Source organism: Stegostoma tigrinum, chromosome 19 (genome assembly GCF_030684315.1).
Source record: "Stegostoma tigrinum isolate sSteTig4 chromosome 19, sSteTig4.hap1, whole genome shotgun sequence".
Taxonomy (NCBI): Eukaryota; Metazoa; Chordata; class Chondrichthyes; order Orectolobiformes; family Stegostomatidae; genus Stegostoma; species Stegostoma tigrinum.
In genome coordinates, this window is record NC_081372.1 from 59682376 (window position 1) to 59708742 (window position 26367).

The 26367-nt window shown below is 40.7% G+C and overlaps 1 protein-coding gene across 1 annotated transcript in view; it reads right to left on the reverse strand.

Annotated features, from left to right (window-relative positions):
• Positions 1–26367, reverse strand: part of LOC125461424 (transcriptional repressor CTCF-like) — a 176808-nt gene that overhangs the window by 100480 nt on the left and 49961 nt on the right. The window contains exons 3-6 of the mRNA XM_059652880.1: positions 20610–20880; positions 15903–16073; positions 8160–8293; positions 3079–3199 (exon numbers count right to left, since the gene is read on the reverse strand). Coding sequence (XP_059508863.1) covers positions 3079–3199; positions 8160–8293; positions 15903–16073; positions 20610–20880 — 697 coding nt within the window. The remainder of the gene's footprint in view (positions 1–3078; positions 3200–8159; positions 8294–15902; positions 16074–20609; positions 20881–26367) is intronic.

Consider the following 26367-nt stretch of genomic DNA (forward strand, 5'->3'; position numbering starts at 1 on the left):
GTTTGAAGTCAAAAGGAAAAGCTTAATGAAATCTCGTCTTGGTCAGTTAGTCTTTCTTGCAGAATACCAAACTTTCTTCTTCCAGCATCCACCAACCTCTTACACAAGCTGAGAGTATTGATCGCTATTCTCAGCACAATACAGAATTCTCACTTTGACACTTGCACTCCTCTTTCACAGCAAATACTTATTTTCACGTATGTTTACTTTTTTTCCAGCCCCTTCAGAGTTCCTGCCCTGTCACAGTTCCATGGCAGCCAGCAGCTCTCAAGATCTTGCTTGAACATTCAAACCCCTTGTGTAAGCCTTAAAGTTAGCACTGGCAGACTTCCCAACTAAACCCAAAAACCATCTCATTCAATATCCATCAACATTTATATTTCACGTGAGGTTGTTCCATTGCAACAAAGATCAATAATTCTGGCAGCTTTTTACACTTCCTGGCACTGCCCAGAGGCAGTTTATATAACATAGCAATCCTCCACCACCACACACATGCAACCCCCCCCATCCCAACCAATCCCCCAACCCCAATACCCAATTGTGACAGATCAGTCTGGAAGTAAGGTTGGGACTAACTGAGCACAGGCCAACTATCACCTTGGGACCTTCTAATGGGCTTCATTTAATGATGGTGTCTTTACCATTTGGTGTTTTGGTTGAATCTCTTTGCTAAGCCAGGATTTTCTATATGGAACTCCAAATCTGCTGAATGACGAGGACATTTAGCTGAATGGATATTATTAAGATGGACAGGGTTCAGAAGAGATTTACTAGGATGTTTCCGGGATGGAAGGTTGAGTTATAAAGAAAGGCTGGAAAGGCTGGGACATTTTATCAGTGGAGCGTAAGAGGTTGACAGGTGACCTGATAGAAGTTTAATGAGTAATAAGGGGTACAGATAGGCTTAATTGTACTTGTGTGTTCCTAGGATAGGGGATTTCAAGATTAGGGGCACATTTTTTAAAGTGACTAAAGAGATTTACAAAAGACTTGAGGGTCAAACGTTTTATACTGAGCTTAGTTCGCGTGTGTAATAAACTTCCTGAGGAAATGATGGATGTGGCTACAATTACAACATTTAAAAGACATTTGGATAAGTACAACACGAGGAAAGATTGGAGGGACATGGGCCTGGAGCAGGCAGGTGGGACTAGGTTAGTTCAGGATTACGTTCAGCACGGACTGTTTGGACTGAAGGGTCCGTTTCTGTGCTGTATGATTCTATGCAAAAACAAAATAGGAGATACAATTGATAGCAACAAAGATTATCCAAAATTATAGCAGGATCTTGATGGGGAAGTGGACTGAGGTTTAGCAAATGTAATTCAACATGGATAAGTGATAATGGGAACTGCCGATGCTGGAGAATCCAAGATAACAAAGTGTGAAGCTGGATGAACACAGCAGGCCAAGCAGCATCTCAGCAACGCAAAAGCTGACGTTTTGGGCCTAGGCCCTTCATCAGAGAGGCCGCTCTGATGAAGGGTCTAGGCCCGAAACGTCAGCTTTTGTGCTCCTGAGATGCTGCTTGGCCTGCTGTGTTCATCTAGCTTCATACTTTGTTATCTCAACGTAGATAAGTGTTAGATGTTGCAACTTAGAGCATCAAACCAAGATAGGACTTATAAAGAAAATGGTAAGATCCTGAGGAGTATTGTGGAACAGGGGGACCTAGGAGTACAAGTACATAGTTCATTGAAAGCAGTGTCACAGGCAGACAGGGTGGTGAAGAAGGCATTTGGCATGCTGACCTTCATCATTCAAGGCACTGAATGTAGGAGTTGGGTAGTTACGTTACGGTTGTACAAGTCATTGGGCGCGGCTGCACTTGAAGTATTGTGTGCAGTTTTCAGAGAATCACAGAATCCCTACTGTGTGAAAACAGGCCCTTCGGCCCACCAAGTCCACACCGACCCTCACAGCATCCCACTGAGACCCATTCCCCTTTAAGGCACCTAATCTACACATCCCTGAACGCTACAGGTGATTTAGTATGGTCAATCCACCTGATGTGCACAAACTGGGCTGTAGGAGGAAACCAGAGCACCTGGAAGAAACCCACGCAGACACGGGGAGAAAGTGCAAACTCCACATAGACAGTTGCTCAAGGGTAGAAGTGAATTCAGGTCCTGGGCGTGTGAGGCAGCAGTGCTAACCACTGAGCCACTGGTCATCCTGTTATAGGAAGGACATACTTAAATTGGAAAGTGTGCAAACAAGGTTTACGAGCATGTTGCCAAGACCACCAGGCCTGAGTTATTAGGAGAGGTTGGTCAGGATAGGATTGGACTTTATTCCTTGGCATGTAGTAGATTGAGGGGTGACCTTATTGAAGTGTATAAAAACATGAGGGGCATAAACAGGAACAAAAACAAAGTTGCTGGAAAAGCTCAGCAGGTCTGGTAGCACCCGCGAAGGAGAAAACAGAGTTACCATTTTGGGTCCGGTGACCCTTCCTCAGAACTGAGGAAGGGTCATTGGACCCGAAACATTAACTCTGATTTTTCTTCTTCACAGATTCTGCCAGATCTGTTGAGCTTTTCCAGCAACTTTGTTTTCGTTCTTGATTTACAGCATCTGCACTTCTTTTGGTTTTTAAGGGCATAAATAGATCAATGAATATAGTCTTTTTCCCAGGGACGCGGAATTGAAAACTACAGAGCACAGGTTTAAGATCAGAGGGGAAAGATTTAAGAAGCAACTGAGGGGCAACTTCTTCACACAGACAGTGATGTGCACAAGGAATGGACTGCTGGAGAAATTGGTTGAGGCAGGTACAAAAGCAACATTTAAAAATCATTTGTATGGGAGGGGCATAGATGGATATGGACTAAATACAGGCAACTGAAGTAGCTAAGTGGGCACCATGGTCAGCATGGACCTGTTTGGGCTGAAGGGCCTGTCTCCATGCTGTATTACTCTATGACTCTATTACAGCATTCTTGTCGCAATAGTAAATTAAAAATACTATATAAATTTTCATTGTGCAGTTATGATACTAATATATAGGAACTCTGTTCAATGGATTGGATATTGCCATAATCCAGAGAAATAACCAAAACATCCATAACATACCTGAGTGAGTTCTCATATGTCGCTTCAGCTTGTATGTATCTCTGCTAGCATAGCTGCAGAATGTGCATGGGAATGGACGCTCCCCTGTGTGAGAACGGATGTGTCGCTTCAGCTTACTTACCTAATAAGAATAAAACAGGACGAGTATAATGAAATGTGATACCTCTGGATTACAAATGAAACTAGTAAATAAGGTGTATAATAGAAATTGTAACGTGTAACTAACCTGATTCATTCACAGTATGGCGACCATAACTGCCCTTTAATCAATTACATCAGAAATGTGTGACCAATGTTTTAAACCCAGAGTAGACATGAGGAATTGCAATGCAAATCAATTATTTTAAACATATGCTACTATTTTCAAGTTTTATTGAACCATCAATACAATCATGGATGGCCAAAACATATCTGCTGTGTGCAGGGAAATCTAAATGCACAGCTAAGAATGACAATGAACTGGATTGATTTATGATGTAGATATTGCACATGAAAATACCAAATGTATTAATTTGTTATCAGCACAATTCAAAATTTTAGACAAGGTCTAACATCGTATCTTTGTATGAATTATCATTATATGGTCTTCCTTCAAAGCCATATTTCTAGTGGATGGTTGGAAAAGATCCCACTGCTTTATTCAAAGAGAAACAGAGGAATTCTCATGGTGTTCTCTGTAAAATTTATCCCTAAATCAAAACAGACCACTTGATCATTTATCTCACAGACATAGATGATAGCATCCTGTGTGCAAACCATTTGTCCGGTTTCCTACAAAACAATGGCTACACTTCAAAAATATTCCACTGATTGGAAAGCATTTAGAACATTCAGAGGTTTCAAAACATATGGTTTACCACAGATCACAGATTAAAAGTCAACTTCTGAAGCTTTGAAAAATCCTCCCAAACAGGGACGAGTTATACCCTGAGTATAATGTGAACCAATATAAATGTGCATCTGGACACCATTTTGAAATGTGGTTAAAAATGTAAAGCCTGTAAAGCCTGAAATTCAAAATAATTAAATGAAGTGTTGCATTGATTTAAGTAATTTTGCAAGGGGTTAAACCTTTTAAAACAGTAAAATTAAATATCTCCAGCATTTAATGCACAGTCAATCAAACTCTCCCTGAGTCTACACACTTTAGACACCATTGTAAATATTCTCTCTCTGGATCATGTTCAGCTCTTTCATTTTCCAAATCAACAAATTACCTTCCTCCTCATCCATGAATTGGACATTCCACATTTTTGAATGATCTGATGCAAGTTAATATACTAACTGCATCTCTGGAAACCATAAAATCAAGGGGGAAGCATATAAATATACTTTCTTATGTTCTCTTAAGAGAACAGGTCAGTAAAAGTGTCATTAATCCAGCCCTTTTGAAGTATCAACAGCAGAAACTTCAAGGACTTGAAATGTTTATCCTGCATAAATAAACATTGTGCAGGTAGCAGAATGGGTCAGAGATCCAGAGCTGTCAATCACAAGCAAAGTTTTCCCTGTGAGGTAGCTATTTCAGTCTCAAATGGATGTCTGGGCTCTCTAGTGAGTGAGTAGGCATGGAAACACTGTACCTTGGCATACAGAGTATGAGGGGCTTTGGGTTGGGTGCAGGGGAATAGCATGGCATGGAGTTTTACGAAAATCCATGGTGGAAGGGAATGTGGGTCCACAGGTTGGCACAGGGGCAGGGATAAGACATGAGGAATTTCTTTCAAAATGTTCTCTTATTTAAGCTCTTTCACGATTCCTTTGAGATGCCAAGAACTATGTGTCCTTTGAAAGTTGTCTCAGCTCCACAATGATTAAAGAGGATTGCGTCACACTTATTGCCATGATGGAACTGGCAAGGCTGGGAGTGTAGACTTACAATCCAAGCCAATCAGCATACGAAAATTGGAGCACTAGGAATGGGTTCAAGAATCCTGGGATCACGTGCTGGCTGCAAGTTTCACTCCTTCCCAGAGTTTCCTCAACTCCACAGAGATCAAGCCTAAGGTTCTCGAGTAGATTTGCAGCTCGGGTTGTGGATGCTGGAGTTAGTTCACTTACCATGCTGGTTCGTTAGTTTGCAGACGTTTTATTACCCATCAGGCTAGCATCATCAGCGCAACACCAATGAAGAATTGTTTTTTTCTTGCTTTTTATTTAAACTCTGAGGTCTTTTGGAGTTACCCAGTACAGTAATGAAACGTTTGCAAAATAACGAACCAGCTCAGTGAGCAAATTAGCCACAACATCCACAACCTGAGTGACAAATCTACTCAAGAACCTTAGACACCTACAGGCACAATACACTCGAATTGGCCCGGAAATGAAAAACCTATGACAAACGAAAGAGTGCTATCCGCAAACAACTCTACTTACACCCGGATGCCTCAGGAACCAGGTATAACTGTGCAGTGTTAGAGGCAAATCTCCCATCAACAACTCACAGGTACATAGGACAGCAGACCATAATGGCTGCAGAATGGTGAAAGTAATGATTAACGACGCCCACAAGCTGCTCCACAGATCTGACAGGGAGGCTGCACACCAAAAATCCCTATAGCTAGGCACAACCAATCTACAGACTTAGAACAAGCTGTTAACATCAGTCAACAAAAAACCAAAACGAAGAAAAGACAAATCATTCAAGGAAAACTAGCCAAACTAACCCACCAAAAGATCAGACACTTGGACAATCAACTCAAATGGACCCCAGATTTTAAATAACAAGTGAGAAAACACAACTATACTTAATCAGAGACTGCACTGATGATGTTACCCAGCAGGATAGCGTAACTTCTGCAAACGAACAAAACTGCTCGGCAAGTGAACCAACCATAGAAACCAAGCCCCTTGTGATTTTCTTTTCTCCATCAACCATCCTCTATTTCATTCTATGTGGACATGCTTTTCAAATGAATTACTGACACGGATATTCAAAGCTTTGTATAACTACAGTTTTTGACATCATCACTTCTACCAGATTTGAACATGTCCCACATTTATAAGCTACATTCTTTGTGTAAGTTATCAGGATGCCTGTTCCACATATTACTAATCAACAACTTCACTCTATCCTCATCCATCCAATCATTGTCATAGAAGTGCAGAAAAATCCAACAGGGAACTCGATTTTAGCATGACAGCATGATGCCTCCCTGTCTTGGGATGATTTTTCAAAGCTTCAGAAGTTGACTTTTATCTGTGATCTATGGTTATCAGTATTTTTGAAACCGCCAGATGTTCCAAATGCTTTCCAGCCAGTGAATACTTTTGAAGTGTAGTCATTGTATGGTAGGAAACCAGACAGTTTGCACACAGGATGCTAAATGCTGTTCTGAAGAAGGGTCACCGGATCTGAAACATTAACTCTGCTTTCTCTCCACAGATGCTGCCAGACCTACTAACTTTTTCCAGCAATTTCTATTTTTGTTGCCAATGAATGGTCATTATTAGTTATTAAATGCCTCATTAATGCCACAACTTGCCTCAATAATATTTGGACCATCTGCCACTTCCTCCAAAGCACCTCCATTTTGGACAATTTTTACGAATTTGTCAGGTAAGCCCCATGGGTATTGGGGACATACATACCTCACATCTACAGACATTAACATCCGACATGTGCCAGCACCTTTAAGTGTCATAACACATATATGGTCCACTTTCAGGACACCTCTTAACTTCAATTTTATGGTAATGCTGCAGTGAGGACACTATGTGCTCAGGCACCAACCTCGTGACTGGGTCAAGCGATGTCTCTGGGTTCTTCATTCACTGTCATAGCACCCATTCACTTTGATGCTACCTGAATGCTCACAGAGCCCTGCTTTGCTTTACTGTACTTTACTCCCTCAGTCATAGGTACAAGACTCATATTGTTGCTATCTTGCTTTGCCATTTACTGCCAGAAAGCCTACTGTAGTTGTCAACAGGCCTCAGTAAAGTCAAGGAAGACAATCTTCACTCGAGGGTCAGTTGTCTTCTCTATCAAGCCAGCACAAACAGCAAACAAAAAGGTTGAAGCATTGAAGAATTTAAATAGATTCCTAGAAGCTCCATACTATTTTCAGTGTATTTTGTTTGGTAGTAAAATGAAATAGACACTCATATGACTTTCCTGCTCTAAATTAAACTCCCCCTTATGTTCTGTGGCATTCTATAGCAAATTGCCTCAAGACAAAGAATCCTAGACACCATATGAGATGTGCTCGAATTTACTGCAATGTATTCAAATTTGTCCTTCCTTCACCTCTTTGGGAAAAACACAACAGTATCTTGATGAAAAATAACCCAGTTTCCTGCTTATGAAAATAACAGAGATTGCAGATTTTTTTAGTAAAGCATCATGTCATCCCATTCATCCTGCATGCGTTTTTCTTGCTGTATTGTAACATTACAAGCATATGGATAAAAGAGACCTTTACAACTGACAGAGAGGAATAGTGAATGTAGGAAGCAAGGAAAAATGGTCTAACTTAACCAATTTATGTTGGATATGAATTCAGATCTCCTGCTAAGATTTTCTTATTGTCCTTAGCCTGAAAATAGATAAATGAATGCACCTGAATTGCAAGGTACGTGGATTTTTGGGTTCAGGTCATTCACACATCTTCAGCGTGAGTCCATAATAGTGATACTAACTGTTACCTACCTTCCCTTTCGGCTGCTATCTAAAACAACAATCAAAAGGCCATCAAGCCCAGATACAAACTGCATCCTGCTGACCATGTGGAAGAAAGAAGAAACTGTTTTCTGACTTGTCACCCTGTGGCAACATCATGATCACATACAAGGCCTATTACATATTTCTTCTGCTCCCCTTCCTTAATATATGTGGAAGAAAATGAAATGGATATTGTCTATACACACCCCCATGATTTTATATGGTTCCCTACATTTGTAACATTATAGAAATCCCTGGGCAACACAGAAGAGCCATATATCACGTGGCAGATTTCACCTGCCCATGTCCTCTAGTTCACTCCTCTGCTCCTGGGGAACTTGGAGAACAGAAAATCTGTCCTTAGTTTTCAAAACCACTCGGTCCTTTAGCACTCACACAGACACAGAACTGAACTCACCTCAACACTAGCATAATCACAGATTGAACATTTGAAGGGCTTTTCATGGGTATGCTTGTAACGTCTGTGTCGCACCACCTCACCGCTCGTAACAAATGCCATAGCACAGTCAGGGCATTTATGTGGTCTAGTGCCTAAAAAAAACAAGTTGCAGTAAGATAAATGATTTAATTTTAATCAGATTAAAACTGGTTAAGGATGCAGATTATCTTTTGGACAACAAATGACTGAACTCAAATTTAAAATCTAAGTGTTATAAATACGTTAATGAAATTATTTGTATCTGATCTCTGTCTTTAATTAAGGGCTAAGGGGAAGATGAAGGCGATCATATACTATGCTCTAAATTCTGGTGAAAATAAACCTGGATATTTACTTGTTAATGGGGTCCAAGTTGTTTTACAGGAACAAGGAAGCAAGATATTCATCACAGCAGTGAACTACAATATCAGCAGGTGTGCTGACGGCAAGCAGACAATTAGGACTGGGTTTTCACTCCCAGGTTGGGAGGACAGCATCAAAACACTTGCCAGATCCACAAATCCGATCCAGGAGAAATTATCCTGTAAATTATCATTTGTTCCAGGATGTGAGGGTTTCCCTAGAGTCCCTTCCGCCCGGGAATAAGAGCAGAAGATGTGAGGTGCAGAGTTGGGTTGAACAAGTATTGTTCTGCGACACTGTTTCCGAAATTGTAAAGCAATGGAACAAAAAATATCTCCCCACCTTCACAAATTCCCCATGCTTGCTCTAAGCCAACCCATTTTCAATTAACTCTTGTAATGGGATGGGAATATCGCTGGCAAGACCACCATCTGTTACCCATCCCTAACTGCCCCTGAACTAATTTACTCTCCACGCCATTTTAGAGGGCCATTTACACAATAGACAATAGGTGCTGGAGTAGGCCATTCGGCCCTTCGAGCCAGCACCACCATTCATTATGATCATGGCTGATCATCCACAATCAGTATCCTGTTCCTGCGTTATCCCCATACCCCTTGATTCCACTATTTAGGAATCAACCACATTACTACGGGTCAGGAGTCAGGTGTAGGCCAGGCCTAGTATGAATGGCAGATTTCATTCTCTAAAGGACATCAGTAAATCAGTTCTGATGAAGGGCCAATGGACTACAAACATTAACTCTGTTTTTCTCTCCACAGATGCTGCCAGACCTGCTGAGTTTCTCTAACACTTTCTCTTTTTGTTTCAGGTTGTTATATTTAAAAAAATTAGCAACAGTTAGGCTAGCTTTTATTTACTGAATTCAAATTTTATTATCTACCAAGATGGGTTTCGAATCCATGTCCCATAACATTAGTCTGTTGCACTGCATTATTACAGCACTGACATTACCACTGTTCCATTGCCTCCACATAACTCCTCTTTAGCAAGCTATGTCTCTCCATCATGCCTCATATCCTCCATGCTAACCTGTGCTCCTCTTCACAGCCTCCCATGTATTCCAGGCAATACTAAGCTACTCCACCTAACACAAAACTCTTCATACCCTCCATGCCAACCTATTCTCCTTGCCCAGCTCCATTACCCTTTAAAGCCCCTATAACAATCTAGTGCCAACTCATCTCCACCATCCTTCGCTCTTATATCCACTATGCCACCTGATCAAGTATCCACTGTGGGCATACCTCAGGAGCCATACTAAGATTAAATAACATAACACTTGAAGTATATGTTGCAGAAGGTATTACAAAAACACTCAGATTGATAAAATAAACTACATTTCAATTCCTTGTTATGTATTTCTTACAACAGTAAATATAGCTTAGTTTGGGATTATGATTGGCATGGGCTAGTTAGACCAAAGGATCTGTTTCCAATGCTGTGTGGCTCTAAGAGAAGTTGAGTAGGTCGGGCCTATGCTCATTTGAGTTTAGAAGAATACAGTGACCTTATTAAACCATATACGATTCTTCAGGAGTTTTACAGGATATATGCTGAGATGTTGTTTCCCCTAGTGGGGGAGAACCAGAGGGCATAATCTAAGTGAGGCCCCACCTCCTCCACTGCTTCCAGTTAGGACAGAGGTGAGGAGGAATTTCTTTTCTCATAGCATAATGAACATGTGGAATTCTTCGCTGCACAGGGCTGTAGAGGCTGGGCTATTAAGTATATTCAAGGCTAGGATGGACAAAATTTTAATGGAATTGAGTTAAAAGGGAAAGGCAGAAAAGCGGAGTTGACAATGGCAGCACTGCTGTCTCACAGGGTGAGGGTCTTAGATTTGTTTCCAACCTTGGGTGACTGTCTGAATTCTCCTCATGTCTGTGTGGGATTCCTTTGGGTGCTCTGGTTTCTTCCAAAGATGTGCAGGTTAGGTGGATTGACGTTGCTAAATTGCCCATAGGGTCCAGGAATGTGCAGGCCATGTGGATTAGCCATGGGAAATGCAAGGTTATAGGTTTGGGGGTGGATTGGGGTGGGATCCTCTTTGGAGAATTGGTCTGGATTCAATGGGCCAAATGGCCTGCTTCCACACAGTAGGGATTCTGTGAAATATCCATTCAAGGGAACTGAACATTCAGGGATATACGATTTTTCTAAAGGACATGCTGTAAGGAAAGGATGGTGGCATTGTACAAAATGGAATAAGTACGAGAGCATGAAGTCGTCTTGGATCGAAAGATGTAAAATCTACACGAATGGAGGTAAGAAATAAAAAGGGGATGACAACACTGGCAGAAGTAGAAGTACAGGCCTTCTATGCCAGGTCAGAGAATAAATCAGGAGATGTACATGAACTGCAGTAGTTAAGAAGGCAGCTAAGTACCACCTTTTCAAGGGCAACTAGAGATAGATAGTAAATTCTGGCCTACCCAGCGATACCCATTAACCCACAAGTGAAAGAACATAGACGATGAGGAATTGTAAAAAGGTATACCAATTATGGTTGACTTAATCTTCATGTTGGTTGGGATAGTCAGACTAGCAATGGTAGCCAAAAGAAAAATTTCATAGTATTTGTGTTTGGGGCTGCTCCCTTGAGCAATATGTGGGAAAATGTGAAGTTTATTCACTTTGGAAAAATGAATGAGGAGTCAAGTATTACTTAAGTGGAGAAATACTGTAGAAAATTACTGCACAGATAGATAGGGGAGTAATCGTACATAAATCGCTAAGAGTGCTAGCTTTCTTTTTCAAAGGGAATGGAGTATAAGAATCAGAAAATGTGTGCTAAAACTACTGTGAATAGTGTTGGTTTTTTATCTAAGGAAAGATACAATGGTATTGAAGGCTATCTACGAAAGGTTTACGAGGCCTGCCTTACAGGGTGCGGTTGAGTAAATTGAGCCTGTGCACAATGGAAGGTAAAGGAATGAAAAGCCAACTTATTGAAACATGTAATATTGGTCTATACAGCTATCTAAAGACGCATCCTAAGAGTGGAAGACAGTCATCCTTGTCTGCAACGAACTGCTGAAGATAATATGAAATATTCTTAGAGGACTTGACAAGTTAAATGTTGAATGGTTGTTTCCCCTTGTGGGAGAGTCTAGAACTAGAGGACATGATGTCAGAATAAGAGATCGCCCTTTTAAGACAGAGATGAAGCAGAATTTGGATTTCTTTACTGCAGACAGCAGTAGAATCTAGCTTATTAAATGTTTTCAAGGCTGAAACAGATTTTAAAATCAAGAGTTATGGGAGAAAAGCAGGGAAATGAGAAGTGGATTATCAGATCAGATATCATTACATTAAAAGCTACAGCAGACTTGATGGGCTGAATGACTTGCTTCCACGCTCATGTCTAATGATTCCACCCGTCATGATCACAAACATTGGATTTAACAAGGCCTCTTCAGAGATTATATAACCATAAGAGTCATAAACCATTTGAATTTAGGGCAGCACAGTGGCAACACAACTGCCTCAAAGTGCCAGGGAACCCAAATCAAAACCCTTGGGCCACTGTGTGGAGGCTGCACACTGTCCACGTGTCTGTGAGGATTTCCACTAGGTGCTCAGTTATCCTTCTATAGTCCAAAGATATGCATGTTACACGGAATGGATATTTGGTAAACTGCTTGTTGTGTCAAGGGTGTGTGGGCTAGGCGGGATAGGTGGTAAATGTGGGGATAGGGAGGGATGCTCTCTGGAGTCGGTGCAGACCTAACGGGTCAAATGGCCTCTTTCCCCACCGCACAGATTCTATTATTCTAAATCAAACTATGAAATTCTAAACTCATGTGATACAAAATAACCAGGAAGCATTTACTCAATAATGGCAATCCTCAAGCTTATTTCAAAAGCAGTGGTTTTAAAACACTCATAGAACATGGCCCTCGATGTTGCGCCGACCTGTGAACTAATCTAAGCCCCTCCCCCTACACTATCCCATCATTATCCATATGCTTATCCAAGGACTGTTTAAATGCCCCTAATGTGGCTGAGTTAACTACATTGGCAGGCAAGGTGTTCCACACCCTTACCACTCTGAGTAAAGAACCTGCCTCTGACATCTGTCTTAAATCTATCACCCCTCATATTTTGATCTGTTTAAAGGGCTAGAATTTTGAGTGCCTTGAGATTTTAGGCAGTTCCCTTGGAAAGTACTTTTGACATTTGTGGCGGTACCTTTTGATACTTGCTTTTAATAAATCCTTTTAAAATTTGACACCTGCATTTGACAGGTCTGCTGACAGTTCTAAAGAAGAGTCTGCATTGTGCTGAACTTCAAAGGGACTTGGATATTCTTGTTCGTGATTCGCAAAGTTAACATGCAGCTACAAGGCAAATGGTAGGTTGACTTTATTACAAGAAGGTTTCAGTTTAGATATCTTGCAGCAATTACATAATAATTTACACTGTTGATGAGATCACACCTTGTGTGTTGCTTGGTCTCCTTACCTAGGAAAGGTATACTTGCCATAAAGGGAGTGCATCAAAGTTTCATCAATTTAATTACAGGGACAGAAGGATCATCCTTTGAGGAAAAATTAAATACACGGGAATTTTATTCACTGGAGTTCAGAAGGTTGAGAGGTGATCTTACTCAAATATAGAATTTTTTTAGGGATCAATAAAGTAAATACAGGAAGGATGTGTCCTCTGGCTGGTGGAATCCAGAATCAGTCTCAGAGTAAGGGTTTGGCCATGTAGGTCTGTGATGAATAGGAACTTATTTATCCAGACAAACAGGGTAGGGCTTATACAATTAATGGTAGGTCACTGGGCAGCATTGTAGAACAGAGGGCTTAGGAGTGCAGGTATATAATTCTTTGAAGTTTGTGTTACATATAGACAGGATGATTAAAAAAGCATTTGACATGCTTGCCTTCATTGCTCAATTCTTTGAGTTTAGAAACTGCAAAGTCATGTTAAGGTTGTACAGGACATTGGTAAGGCCTCTTCTGGTAAACTGTGTCCAGTTCTGGTCACCCAGTTATGGGAAGGATATTATTAAGCTGGAGAGGGGTCAGAAGAAATTTCCCAGGATGTTGCCAGGTACAGAAAGTTTGAATTACAATAAATGGCTAGAGGCTGGGACATTTCTCACTGCAGCGTAGGAACTTGAGTGACGACCTGATAGAAGTTTATAATATAATGACATTGGACGAGTACATGAATAGAAAAGGTTTGGAGGGATAAGGGCCAGGAGCAGTCAGATGGGACTAGTTTAGTTTGCGAAAATGTTCTGCATGGACTCGTTGGGCCGAAGAGTCTGTGTCTATGCTGTACGACTCTATAACTGGGGAGATTCAGTCATTGAGTATTTTCAAGACTGAAATTAATAGATTTTCAAACATTAAAAAATCTAAGAGACATTGGGATAGCACAGGAAAATAGTACTAAAATAGAAAATCAACCATGATTCCATTGCATGGCAAAACAGGGTCGAGGAGCTAATTGGCTTACTCCTGCTCCTATTTCTTCTATCGTTGTGCACTTGACAATTAATGAGACTATGCACTTTTTACATTCGCTTATGTCTACTTTTAATAATATTAAAATTCAGCTTATCTCTACTTCTCCCAAACAGCAATTTCTCCCAAAGATATCACTTTCATAATGATGGGGAGGCCTCAAATCATCTACTCCATTCCAAGATAGGGTAAAGCCAGGGGATCTAAAAAAGTAGCTAATTAACATTTTGACCTGGATTCAAATTGCTATTGGGATGATCTCCAAGGGTAATGTGGAACAGTCCAATATAGAATGGTAAATTGCAGTGACCAGTGGGGTACCACAAGGTTCGGGACTGGGACCGCAGCTGTTTACGATATATATTAATGATATAGACGAAGGCATTAGAAGTAATATTAGCAAATTTGCTGATGACACAAAGCTGGGTGGCAGTGTGAAATGTGAAGAGGATGTTATGAGAATACAGGGTGACTTGGACAGGCTAGGTGAGTGGATGGATGCATGGCAGATGCAGTTTAATGTGGATAAATGTGTGGTTATACACTTTGGTGGCAACAACAGGAAGGCAGATTACTATCTCAATGGAGTCAAGTTAGGTAAAGGGGAAGCACAACAAGATCTAGGTGTTCTTGTACACCAGTCAATGAAAGCAAGCATACAGGTACAGCAGGTAGGGAAGAAAGCTAATAGCATGCTGGCGTTCATAACAAGAGGAATTGAGTATAGGAGCAAAGAGGTCCTTCTGCAGCTGCACTGGGCCCTGGTGAGACCACACATGGAGTATTGTGTGCAGTTTTGGTCTCTCAATTTGAGGAAGGACATTCTTGCTATTGAGGGAGTGCAGCGTAGGTTCACAAGGTCAATTCCCGGAATGGCGGGACTATCATATGTTGAAAGATTGGAGCGACTGGGCTTGTATACTCTTGAGTTTAGAAGGATGAGAGGGGATCTGATTGAGACGTATAAGATTATTAAGGGATTAGACACTGTGGAGGCAGGAAGCATGTTTCCGCTGATGGGTGAGTCCAGGACCAGAGGACACAGTTTAAAAATAAGGGGTAGGCCATTTAGAACAGAGTTGAGGAAAAACTTCTTCACTCAGAGAGTGGTGGATATATGGAATGCTCTGCCCCAGAAGGGAGTGGAGGCCAACTCTCTGGATGCTTTCAAGAAAGAGATAGACAGAGCTCTTAAAAATAGTGGAATCAAGGGTTATGGGGATAAGGCAGGAACAGGATACTGATTGTGGATGATCAGCCATGATCATAATGAATGGTGGTGGTGGCTCGAAGGGCCAAATGGCTTACTCCAGCACCTATTGTCTATTGTCTAAATTCTTGGTTCCAATACTTGCTATGGAAGCCTAGCTCATACGAGCCATGGGAGAATAACAGAGTTGTAGTCCTGATTCTTCAAACCAGTCTTACTCTTTGACTAAACAGATTGCATTACCATTACCACAACTAGTGGAGGTGATGGCCCAGTAGTATTATCACTGGACTGTTAATCCAGAGACCCAGATAATGTTCTAGGGACCCAGGTTTGAATCGCGCCATAGCAGATCATGGAATTGGAATTCAATAAATATCTGGAACTAAGGATCTAATCAGATTAGATTATCATCACCAATTACTGGAAAAAATCCATCTGTTCACTAATGTCTTTTAGGGAAGGAAAGTGCCATCCTTATCTGGTCTGGCCTATATGTGAGTCCAGACCCACCACAACATGGGCAATTCTTAAGTTGCCCAATGGGCAAATAGGGATAGACAATAAATGCTGCCGAGTTAGTGGCCCTCATCCCATTAACGAACAAAGAACGAATACAGTACAGGCATGACGCAGTTAGTTTACCTGTATGAGTGTTTATATGGTTTTGCAGAAGGGTGACAGTTCGAAAAGCCTTTTCACAAAGGTGACACTTGTGTGGCCGCTCATCTGAATGGCTTCTCATGTGACGGTCTAGATTAGACCGTTGTGTAAATGTATAAGAACACAGTTTACACTGAAATGTCTTCTTAACATCTGTCAAGTAAAAGCATTTCAAAGAATAAAAAAAAGATACTTACAATCTCAAAATATCCCACAGCATGTTAGCCAACAAGTTTTACACTATTTTACCAATAGTCATGGATGAACATTCAGCTGAGGATTAATTCCATGATACACAAAAATAGGTTTCCTAATTATCTCGACAAAGATATAAGATAAAATTGATCAATTTAAAACAAAGACTCAAAAACACAGTATTTTCTTAGTGATTACACAAAGTGCAATATGCGGAGGAAGATACATATGGAGGTCAAAAGGGAGGATGCACAGTTTTCAGATGATTTACTAAAATGAATCCAATAGCAGATACAATTAGTCCTCATTTTAAGTTGTTCTACTTATTGGAGTTTAATTTTGGTTAAGTTCCAAGGCATGTTTCTTCAAATAACATTGGCACATTTAGTTTAATGATCACCAAGCTCGGCATTCAATTGGCTTCCTTATGACTTTATCCATTTGAAGTCCTGAGATTTGTGAATATGAATCTTCAAACCTCTCTGATATTCCGCATCAACTATTCAAAATACAAGCATATGAAATAGGAGCAGAAGTGGACCATTTGGTCTCATAACCAAACTGATGCTCATTGCCTGGCTCTTAATCAACTAATACCAAATTGCCTTGGGAGCTCTTTGTTGTACCAGATTCACCATAGATAGTGGGATCTTCCTTCAACTGTTGACCTAGCACAATTTGAGCATATTTCCTTTTATATCTCTTGTTGAAGAGTACACTAAACAGGGGACTCAATGATACACATCAAGTTACAAACTATAGTCATGTGTACTCCAGTATGATTGTATCTCAAACTATAACTGTCTTTGGAAGGGCAAATAATAGCAGCAGATTTCAATCACCTAGATTGCCACTTTGACCTTGCAAAGTTACAAATATCTCAGGTTTCTTGTGATTTTTGTCAGGTAAGAGGAACATAACCATGTGTCTTTTCCAGTCACAGTACCATTATGCTGGAATCTTGATAACAGGACTTCAAACAAGAGGAGTTAGGACTACAGCCACCTTTATTTGCTTCCATAATCAGAAAGTGTGCTATCAGCAGACTCTGCAATATATTTAGATCAGCCCATATGTTTACAATGTAGAAGTTTTCTGCTGCAGTGGTAGTATCCTTCCCTCTAGGTCAGAAGATCCAGGTTCAAATCTCATCAACCAATGAGATGTGTCACAGTGTGTCTGGACAGGTTACTGAAAAAGGGACACTTGTGGCACAGTGGAGGTTTTCCTACTTCTTGTCTCAAAGATCCAAGTTCAAGTTGCATCTACACTGGAGGGGTTCATGAAGTAGGAGCGGAAGTAGGCTATTCAGCCTGTTGAGTCTGCTCTAGCACTTAATGATTTTATGGTTGATCTGATAATCATAGAATCACAGGATCCCTACAGTGTGGAAACAGGCCATTTGGCACCCTGAGTCCACACCAATTTTCCAAAGATGATCCCACCCAGATCCATCCCCAAACCCATAACCCCGCATTTCCCATGGCTAATCCACATGGCCTGCACATTCCTAAATCCTATGGGCAATTTAGCAATGCCAATTCACCTAACTTGCACATCTCTGGACTGTGGGAAGAAACCAGAGCACCCAGAGGAAACTCACACAAATTTGAGAATTCAGACAATCACCTAAGGGTAGAATCAAATCTAGGACCCTCGCCCTGTGAGGCAGCAGTGCTAGCCATGGCGCTGCCATCCTGTACTCCACTTTTCTGCCTTTTCCCTTTTAACTCAATTCCATTAAAATTGTCTACCTTAGTCCTGAATATACCTAATAGCCCAGCCTCTACACCCCTGTGCAACATAGAACTCCACATATTCATTATGCTATGAGTAAAGAAATTCCTCCTCACCTCTGTCCTAACTGGAAGCAGTGGAGGAGGTGGGGCCTCACTTAGATTATGCCCTCTGGTTCTCCCCCACTAGGGGAAACAACATCTCAGCATATATCCTGTAAAACTCCTGAAGAATTGTACATGGTTTAATAAGGTGACTTTTTATTCTTTTAAACTCCAGTCAGCATAGGCCCAACCTACTCAACTTCTCTTAGAGCCATACAGCACTGGAAACAGACCCTTTGGTCTAACTAGCCCATGCCAATCATAATCCCAAACTAAACTAGTCCCACCTGCCTTCACTTGGTGCATATCCCTCCAAACATTTCTTATTCGTGTAATTATCTAAATGTCTTTTAAACAGTGTAACTGTACCCACATCCATCAATTCCTCTGGAAGTTCATTCCATACATGAACAACTCTCTGAATAAAAAAGTTGCCCCTCATGTCTTTGTTTCTTCCTTCACCTTAAAAATAAGCTCCCAAGTCTTGAAATCCACTACCCTAGGGTATAGACACCAGCTGTTCATCCCATCTATATCCCTCAACATCCTACGCTCCGGTGAAAGAAGTTCCAACCTAAACCCGCCATTCCTGACAGCATCCTGGTAAATCTTTTCTGAGTCTTCTCCAGCTTAATAATATCCTTCCTACAAGAGGGAGACCAGAACTGAAAACAGTACTCCAGAAGTAGAACAATATTGCTTCATCAGAGGCCACACTGATGATGTTACCTAGCATGGTGACAAAACGTCTGTACGAAAGCCAGGCAGCTCGACGAGCAAACAACAACCTGATCAAGATCTCCTGTAATCTTAGATAACCATAGATAATTCTACTCATAAGACAAGATCAAACCCAGTATGGGACAGAAATCACGTCCCCCTGCAGAAAGGCCAGCATGGAGCAACTGCAGGCCGATAACTAAAGGAGGACTATAATTTGGAACTTTTAACTTGATTTCTTATTTACTACTTTATACCGACAAGAACTATAATATTTAACTTCTAACTTGTTTCTTTATTTTTCTACTCTTTACCTAAGGTTTTGTACCTATGTATCTTGTATCACTATATTCCTGTATCCTTGTACTGGAGTACAAGTGACAATAAAGCCTATTTCTAGTTCTAATACCTGGAATCAACCCAATAAACTTTCTCTGGTTTGCTTCCATTGCCAGCATATCCTTCCTTAAAAAGGAGGATAACAATTCTGAGCAGGTTGATTAAAATAAATGTTTCTTTAAAGGGACTTGTGGCATAGCAGTAGTGACACTACCTCTAGACCAGAAGATTAGGGTTCAAATCATGTCTATCATTGCACCATGTCACGGCAAATCCAACAAGTTGATTCAATTTTTTCTAATTTTTTATATTTCAGAAGTGCTCTTATACACAACTAAACATTTTCTCCCCCATCACCAAATCACCCATGGTATTTTTTTCCATCCAATAGGCAAAACCAGTAAGTCATCACCAACAACAAAAACAGAAGGTGCGGGTCCAGTGACCCTTCATCAGACCACCAGATCTGAAAAGTTAACTCTGATTTCTTTTCACTGATGCTGCCAGATCTGCTGAGCTTTTCTAGCAAATTCTGTTTTTGTTTCTGATTTACAGCATTTGCAGTTCTTTCAGCATTTACCAGTAAATCCCTGTGTTTTTAACTGAATAATTTATGTGCAACAACGATGTGTTTACAGTAAGTGATTAAAAGTTACACCTGTCGAAAGTCCCAGGTGCAGGAGTTAAACCCAAGAATTAAAACTTATCCCTGTTCATAATTACTGGTAACGTGTTAATATTTACACATGTACACAGTCTCTATGACACATATCGTTTGTTTTGGAACAGTTAAGTTTTCAATTTGAACCAGGCTGTATTTAATACTATATAAAAGTGATATGATGGGACATGCACAACATGACAACATCCTAATCATGTAACTAACATGGCATCAACATTAGCTGTTATTTTATGTTTGCAACTTCCAACCTGCATTCCACTAAAAATTGGCTTTATTCCAATTTCTGTTGACCATGGTTTAGGGTCGGGATAAAGAGGGGCCAATTCTAACTGATTACATGGTAAAGGGGGAGGATACTGGTGCATGAACAATCTAAGTGGAAGATTCCGATTCACATCCAGAATTTCCCATTGAAAGCTTGTTCTCTCAAAAGCACAAAACTATCTGGCTGAATTCTGCTTCTTTTTTTAAGAATATAGATTGAAACATTAATAAATCACAAATTATAACCAATTTCTTCAATTATCTTTTGGTCAGGCTTCTTAATCCTTTGGAAATGCTCAACCAGGGCTCATTAACTCTGTCAGTAATATCATAGCTTTCCCCACACTCATGCACTAGCTCCCCTGCAATACAAGGTATACAGTTCATAGAATAAATCCAGATAAAATATAGGGCATTTTATAGGACTCTGTGTTAAAGTGAGATTAGTTGATTCTCCCATTGCAGGGAAGATTGCTGAAAGTCGGTGCAGGAATTTTCTTTCATGCCATCCTAGCAGCTAATCATGCAGCAAGAAGAGCAGAAAACCGGAAACTGATGAGTTTTACACACTACAGATAGGGATGGTAAGGTCAAAAGGCTTTAAATAACTATCAAATGTTACACATACTCAAAATAAAAATGACTAACCTTTCTTCTTAATTTTGTTACGTCTAGCAGGACTAATAGTTTTTTCAACAGATACATCTGGTTGTAGGCCCTCCAGCTGTCTGCCTCCACAATGATGAATGGTCATATCTGTATTATTTTCAATTTGTATATCACACTGCACACTACTTTTCTCTTTCTTGACAAGAGATTCGTGGTATTGGTCTATCATTGTGCCTATGTATTCTTCTGGAGTATGGACTGCATCCAGTTCCATTCTCTCAATGCACTGCATCTCTCCATTTGGCCCTACCTAATAATGAAGATGTTATCATTAATAGAAATGTTAAAATGCAGCACAAATACAGAACTTTATTGTATATCACTATATTGCACTATTAATAATAATGAGGGTAAGATTTCTTCCATGTTCTCGCTGGCATCGTACCAACTTTCACAATAAAGGAGCACATTTTTTTGTTTTTTCACAACTACAAACTGTAAAATGAAAGTTGAACCTGCTTTATCATTAAAAGTACCAGGAAAGCCTTTGCAAGTTCCAAAGGGACAGGCGATGGCTTCTGTTGCCCAGAGCCTGCAGGGAAATGGGGTTACCGTGGATGGACATTTTGGTCAGCATGGACCTGTTTGGGCTGAAGGGCTCTCCACGCTGTAGGACTCTAACTTGAAGATCATGTGGGATTGTTTAGTGTACACTTCAACTGCACAGGATTATGTCACTTTTTGGGTCAGTGAGATGCATATTTTATGGGACAAAGTGACACCAGCTGTCTCCCAGTTAATGAAATACTGCCTAATAACAGTTGTTGAATTGGTCCAGCAGCAGTTGTTACGAACTTGTCAGTTGTGTGCACTCAGAGACACCAGAAGCCTGTAAACAGGAAGCACCTCTCGCCATTTCTCTGGGTCAAAATGACAAACTGAAAGCTTGGAAAAGGTTTATCAAGACAAGACATAGGTCCATCCGATCAGCAAATGACTTAAAGATCAACCATCACTCAGCAGACATTTTGTCACCGTCATAACTCATCCTACCCTTGTGGTCTGGACTCACGAATTACATAATTTGTTTCCCGCTGTCAATAGCTTCTCATCCATAATATTTGTGTCGAACCATCTGTTTCAGTCTTTCTTATTCATGAATTAATGCACATTGTTTAGAGTTTTAAAATGGTATAGCTAAGGCTGCATTGTAGTAATTAATAACACATTTCTGCTCGTTGACTTTTGTTGAAGAATAAGTTTGCTTATGGTAAATAATTATTTTCCAGTTAATGATGAAGCCTACAATGAATTACTTTTGTTCTGAAGGGCAATCATGTCAGGCAAATGGGTCATCTTAGATAACAAAGTGTGGAGCTGGATGAACACAGCAGGCCAAGCAGCATCTCAGGAGCACAAAAGCTGACGTTTCGGGCCTAGACCCTTCATCAAATGGGTCATCTTGTTGGTTTAATTGGGTCATTACATATATGTGGCAGCTTGTGTAATAGTTGGGATCGATTATTGACACTCCCTTCCCAAGTGAATTATGATAATACTCAAATCTGCAATGTCCAAATGGTTGCCATAAAAAATAATCTTATGCATGCCATAAATACAATGAAGTGCATTTTTTAATACACAGATCACTTAAATATTGAACAACAGAATATAAGTTCCAATGAACTAAATTTTGTATTGCTATGTACATTATGTTCGTGATTTGAGGAAATATAGTTGTTAATTATTAATGCTCAGAATCAGATATCATCCAAGTCTGAAGTCTTAGTGGCCACATTGACACATAGTCATTTACAAGTTTTAATCTTTTAATGATGTACACAATGACAGATTGATTGCAATACAAATTGCTGATTCAAAAATATTTTTTAAATATTTACCCTTCCCATTTATCATTTTTTAAAATGTCCTGCTCAGCAATATTTCCACCCAGGTTCGTCCTTTAATTAATACTGGTAAAGCTGCTACACTTAAATGCAACAGTGTTTGGTTCACCTGCCCCACCCTTTGGTCCTCCAGTTCTGGCTTTCAGTGAAGTCCAGCTGGCTCTCATTTTTGGGCTGCCCTCGTCAGTTATTTCACCATCTTCTTCACTCAGCATCTAGTCATGTCTAATCTGAAGGATACTGCAGAACATCAAATGGACAATGATGATTTGGTGAAGTGGCCAGAGAGGTGGCATGAGAGGTTCAATGTGAATAAGCATGGAGGTGATACTTTTTGGCAGAAAGAACGTGGAAGACTGCCTAAAGAGTATTACTCTAAAGCAAGCATACAGAAAAGGGTGTTCATGTGCATAAGTCACTAAAGGTGACAGAATAGGTGCAAAATAGTAAATCAAGAATATAGTAACACAGTTTATTAATTTGGGCATAGATTGCAAGAGGAGGTAGGTTAGACTTCAGCTGAAGCATCGTGCACAGCTCTGGGATAGCACACTTTAGGGAGGATGTGAATACAGTTGAGTACAAAAAGGGTTTAGCAAACGATTCCAAGAATGAGAAACTTCAGTAATGAAGATAGATTTGAAATGCTAGGGTTGCTTTCCTTAGAGAAGAGAAAGCTAAGAGGAGATTTGACTAAAGTTTTCAGAATCATGAGATGGTGCACACAGGAGATGCAGAAATTGTTCCATCTCGTTAACTGATCAAGAACAAATGGGCACAGATTTAAAGTGACTTGCAGAAAATGTAATGTAATGCAAGAAAAAAATTTTTCGATCCTGATTGGATCACCTGCATGTGCAGTTGAGGCCAGCTCATTCAAGGCGTTTAAGAGAACATTAGATAACTATTTAAATAAAAATATTGTGCAGAATTATGGAGGAAGAGAGGAAGAATGGCACTGAGTAATGATGCTAATTTGCAGAGCCAATGTGGACATAACACGCTGAATGGTTTTCCTCCGTACCCTAAGAAAGCTGTGATTCTGTGGAAAAATAGTTAGCTGTGATGGACTGACAAAGTAACATCAAAATAACTTTAAGTATGAGGCGTTTATTTCCCAACACTTCAATGATAAGGATGTAGCCCCTTGGGTTACCAGTTAGGTATGATAGCCAACTAGCGAATGCATTACTCAGTCATCAATACGGCCACATCCATCATGACCGTCTCAGATTCAGAAGTCTCATCAATACTTTACAGACAGAGTGAACCCATGGGTTCTGACAGGCTTTGTGTGTTCTGAGGAGCAGGGCATGTATTGCCCTCACACTGTTTGCAAGTTTGCGGCTTACATATGGTCAGCATGCTTGTCAGGACCACCACACTGACCTGAACTTCATATGCCACTGGTCCTGACCTGGCATCAACCATGCCTCTTATCCATGCAGGGCCATTTCTTTGGTTCTCATACCAAACTTAATTCCATTGTAGTAAACTGTCTCTTTCATTTGGCAGACTCTTTGTTCCAACACTGATGTTCCCGAAACCATTTCACCCTTACCCCTGCCACCCAGGTCCAGAAAGATCAGATTTTACCTAGTGCAGAAACTTCTACACATTCACAACTCCGCTGGTACTATCCTCATAGTTGCATGTGTGGTGGTCCTATAATCAAATAGGACACCTTGGTAATCTAGTGAGGCTGTAGGCTGTTTCTTCAAGCCTGCTTTCAAAGTTTGGGCTGCTTTTTCAGCTAGGCCATTGGATGATGGAAGATATGGAACAGCTCTTATATATCAAAGACGATTTGACTTTAGGAAATACCCAAATTCCCTGCTAGTAAAAGATGGTCCGTTATCTATGACCGACATTTCCTGGAATGCACGTATTAAAAAAAGATGCATGCAGTTTTTCTACCATGGTTCCCATATTTGACAAATTGACTCTGCATGACAAACAATTTGAGCAGGTGTCTACAATGACTAAGAACATTGAGCCTATGCAAGGATCTGCACAGTTGACCTGTAACTGAGTCCAAGGTTTATCCATTTATGCCCACAGATGTAGGAGAGCTGCTGGCGGTATATTTTTGTCCTTGTTGACATCTGGGGACTGCCTTACCAATGCTGCTATGACTGAAACCAAGACTGGCCACAAGACATAACTTCTCGCTAACATCTTCATTTTGGGGACCCCTGGATGACCCTGGAAGAGTTCAACTGGTATCTGGCAGCGACCTTTGCTAGGGACAATCACTCTTACTCCCTGTAACAATATGCAGTCCTCTACTATAAGCTGGTCTCCCCAAGTCCAAAAAGGTTTCAGTTCTGGCTGTGATAGTCTTTTGGCTTTCCCCGTCACCACCAGTTGTCTCTGTTTTGACAGGATCAGATCTTTCTGCCTCCAAAGACTGATATTGTCAGGTGTGACTGCAAGTGTGTCCAAAAAACTTAAACCATGCTAACAACAGTGGTGTATCTGACAACAAGAGGTGGATCAATCCATCCATATTCACCACTTTGGCCTCTCAGACAGTGTTCTAACTTGTAATTATACACACTTAGTATTACAACCCACTGCCGAATTTGGCCTGACGCTATGGGCCATGCTGCCTTGTGCTCTTTAAGCAAACCTAGTAGGGGTTTGTGGTCTGTTATTATCACAAATTTTCAACCATATAAGTATTGATGGAGCTTCCTGACTCCAAACATGACTGCCAATCCTTGTTTCTCCATCTAGGCGTATGTGCAATCTGCAGAAGCCAAAGTCTTGGACCCATATACTATTGCATGTTCCTCTCCATTGGGCCACCTATGAGCTAATACTACCCCAATGCCATACGAGGAGGTACTGCATGACCTTGCTTGGGACCACAGGGTGCCAACACCTCAGAAGACAAAAGCTATTTCTTCACTTCCCTGAAAGTTTGGCTTGGCTATGCAACCATTTCCAAGGCTGATCTTCTTTGAAATAGTTGAGGCAAAGGTGTCAGGATGGAGGCCAGGTTATGTTGGAGCTTTCCGGAATAAAGTAACAGCTCAAGGAATGACCTAAGTTCCTGGTTGGACATGGGAACTGGGGCACCTTTGATCGTCTTCACTGTACCTTCCAACAGATGTGACCCAGTTTTGTTGACTCTGTAGTCCAAGTAGGTCACTTGGAGGGCCCGTAACGCACACTTTTCCCTTCTCAGGCGTACACCCGCCTCAATCAAACAAGTAAAGACTGCTTCAAGTTTTCGAAGAGTTCCTTATTAGTCTTCCCTGTTATTAGCACATCATCTAAACAAATGGCATCTTGGGGTACACTTTGCAAAATGCTCTTCATTGTCTGCTGAAAAAAAATGAACAGGCTGACAATACCTCAAATGGCAGTCTCAACTGGTACAAATACTTCTGGGTATTAAATATAGCAAAGTTCTGGGAATCCTCATCTAAGCAATTGCAAGTACTTGCGGCTTATGTCCAGCTTTGTGAAAGACAGCCCCCTGCTATCTTTGCATATAATTCAATGGACTGGGTACATAAACAGCTGTGAAAACCCACCTACCAGTTGTTTAAAATCCCCACAAAGGCATTTCAATCCACTGGGCCTCAAAATCAGTATGATCGGCGCTGCTCATTCTGCAAACTGGACTGATATGATGATTCCTTCACTTTCCAGCCTTCTGATTTCTGCCTCTTGGACCGGGCAGGCCTTGCAGAATCATGGAATTACTTCCTGGTCAATCTGCAAGATGGCCTTGGGTCAGCTGATAGTCCCAAGACCTTCCAGGAAAACCTCCGGGTGTTTCATTAGGACTTCACTCAGGCAGCCATTTTCTAATCAAAAAATGTGAAGTCAATCTCAGGGATTCTCTCAATCAAGTTTGCCTCATCAAGTTTGGGTAA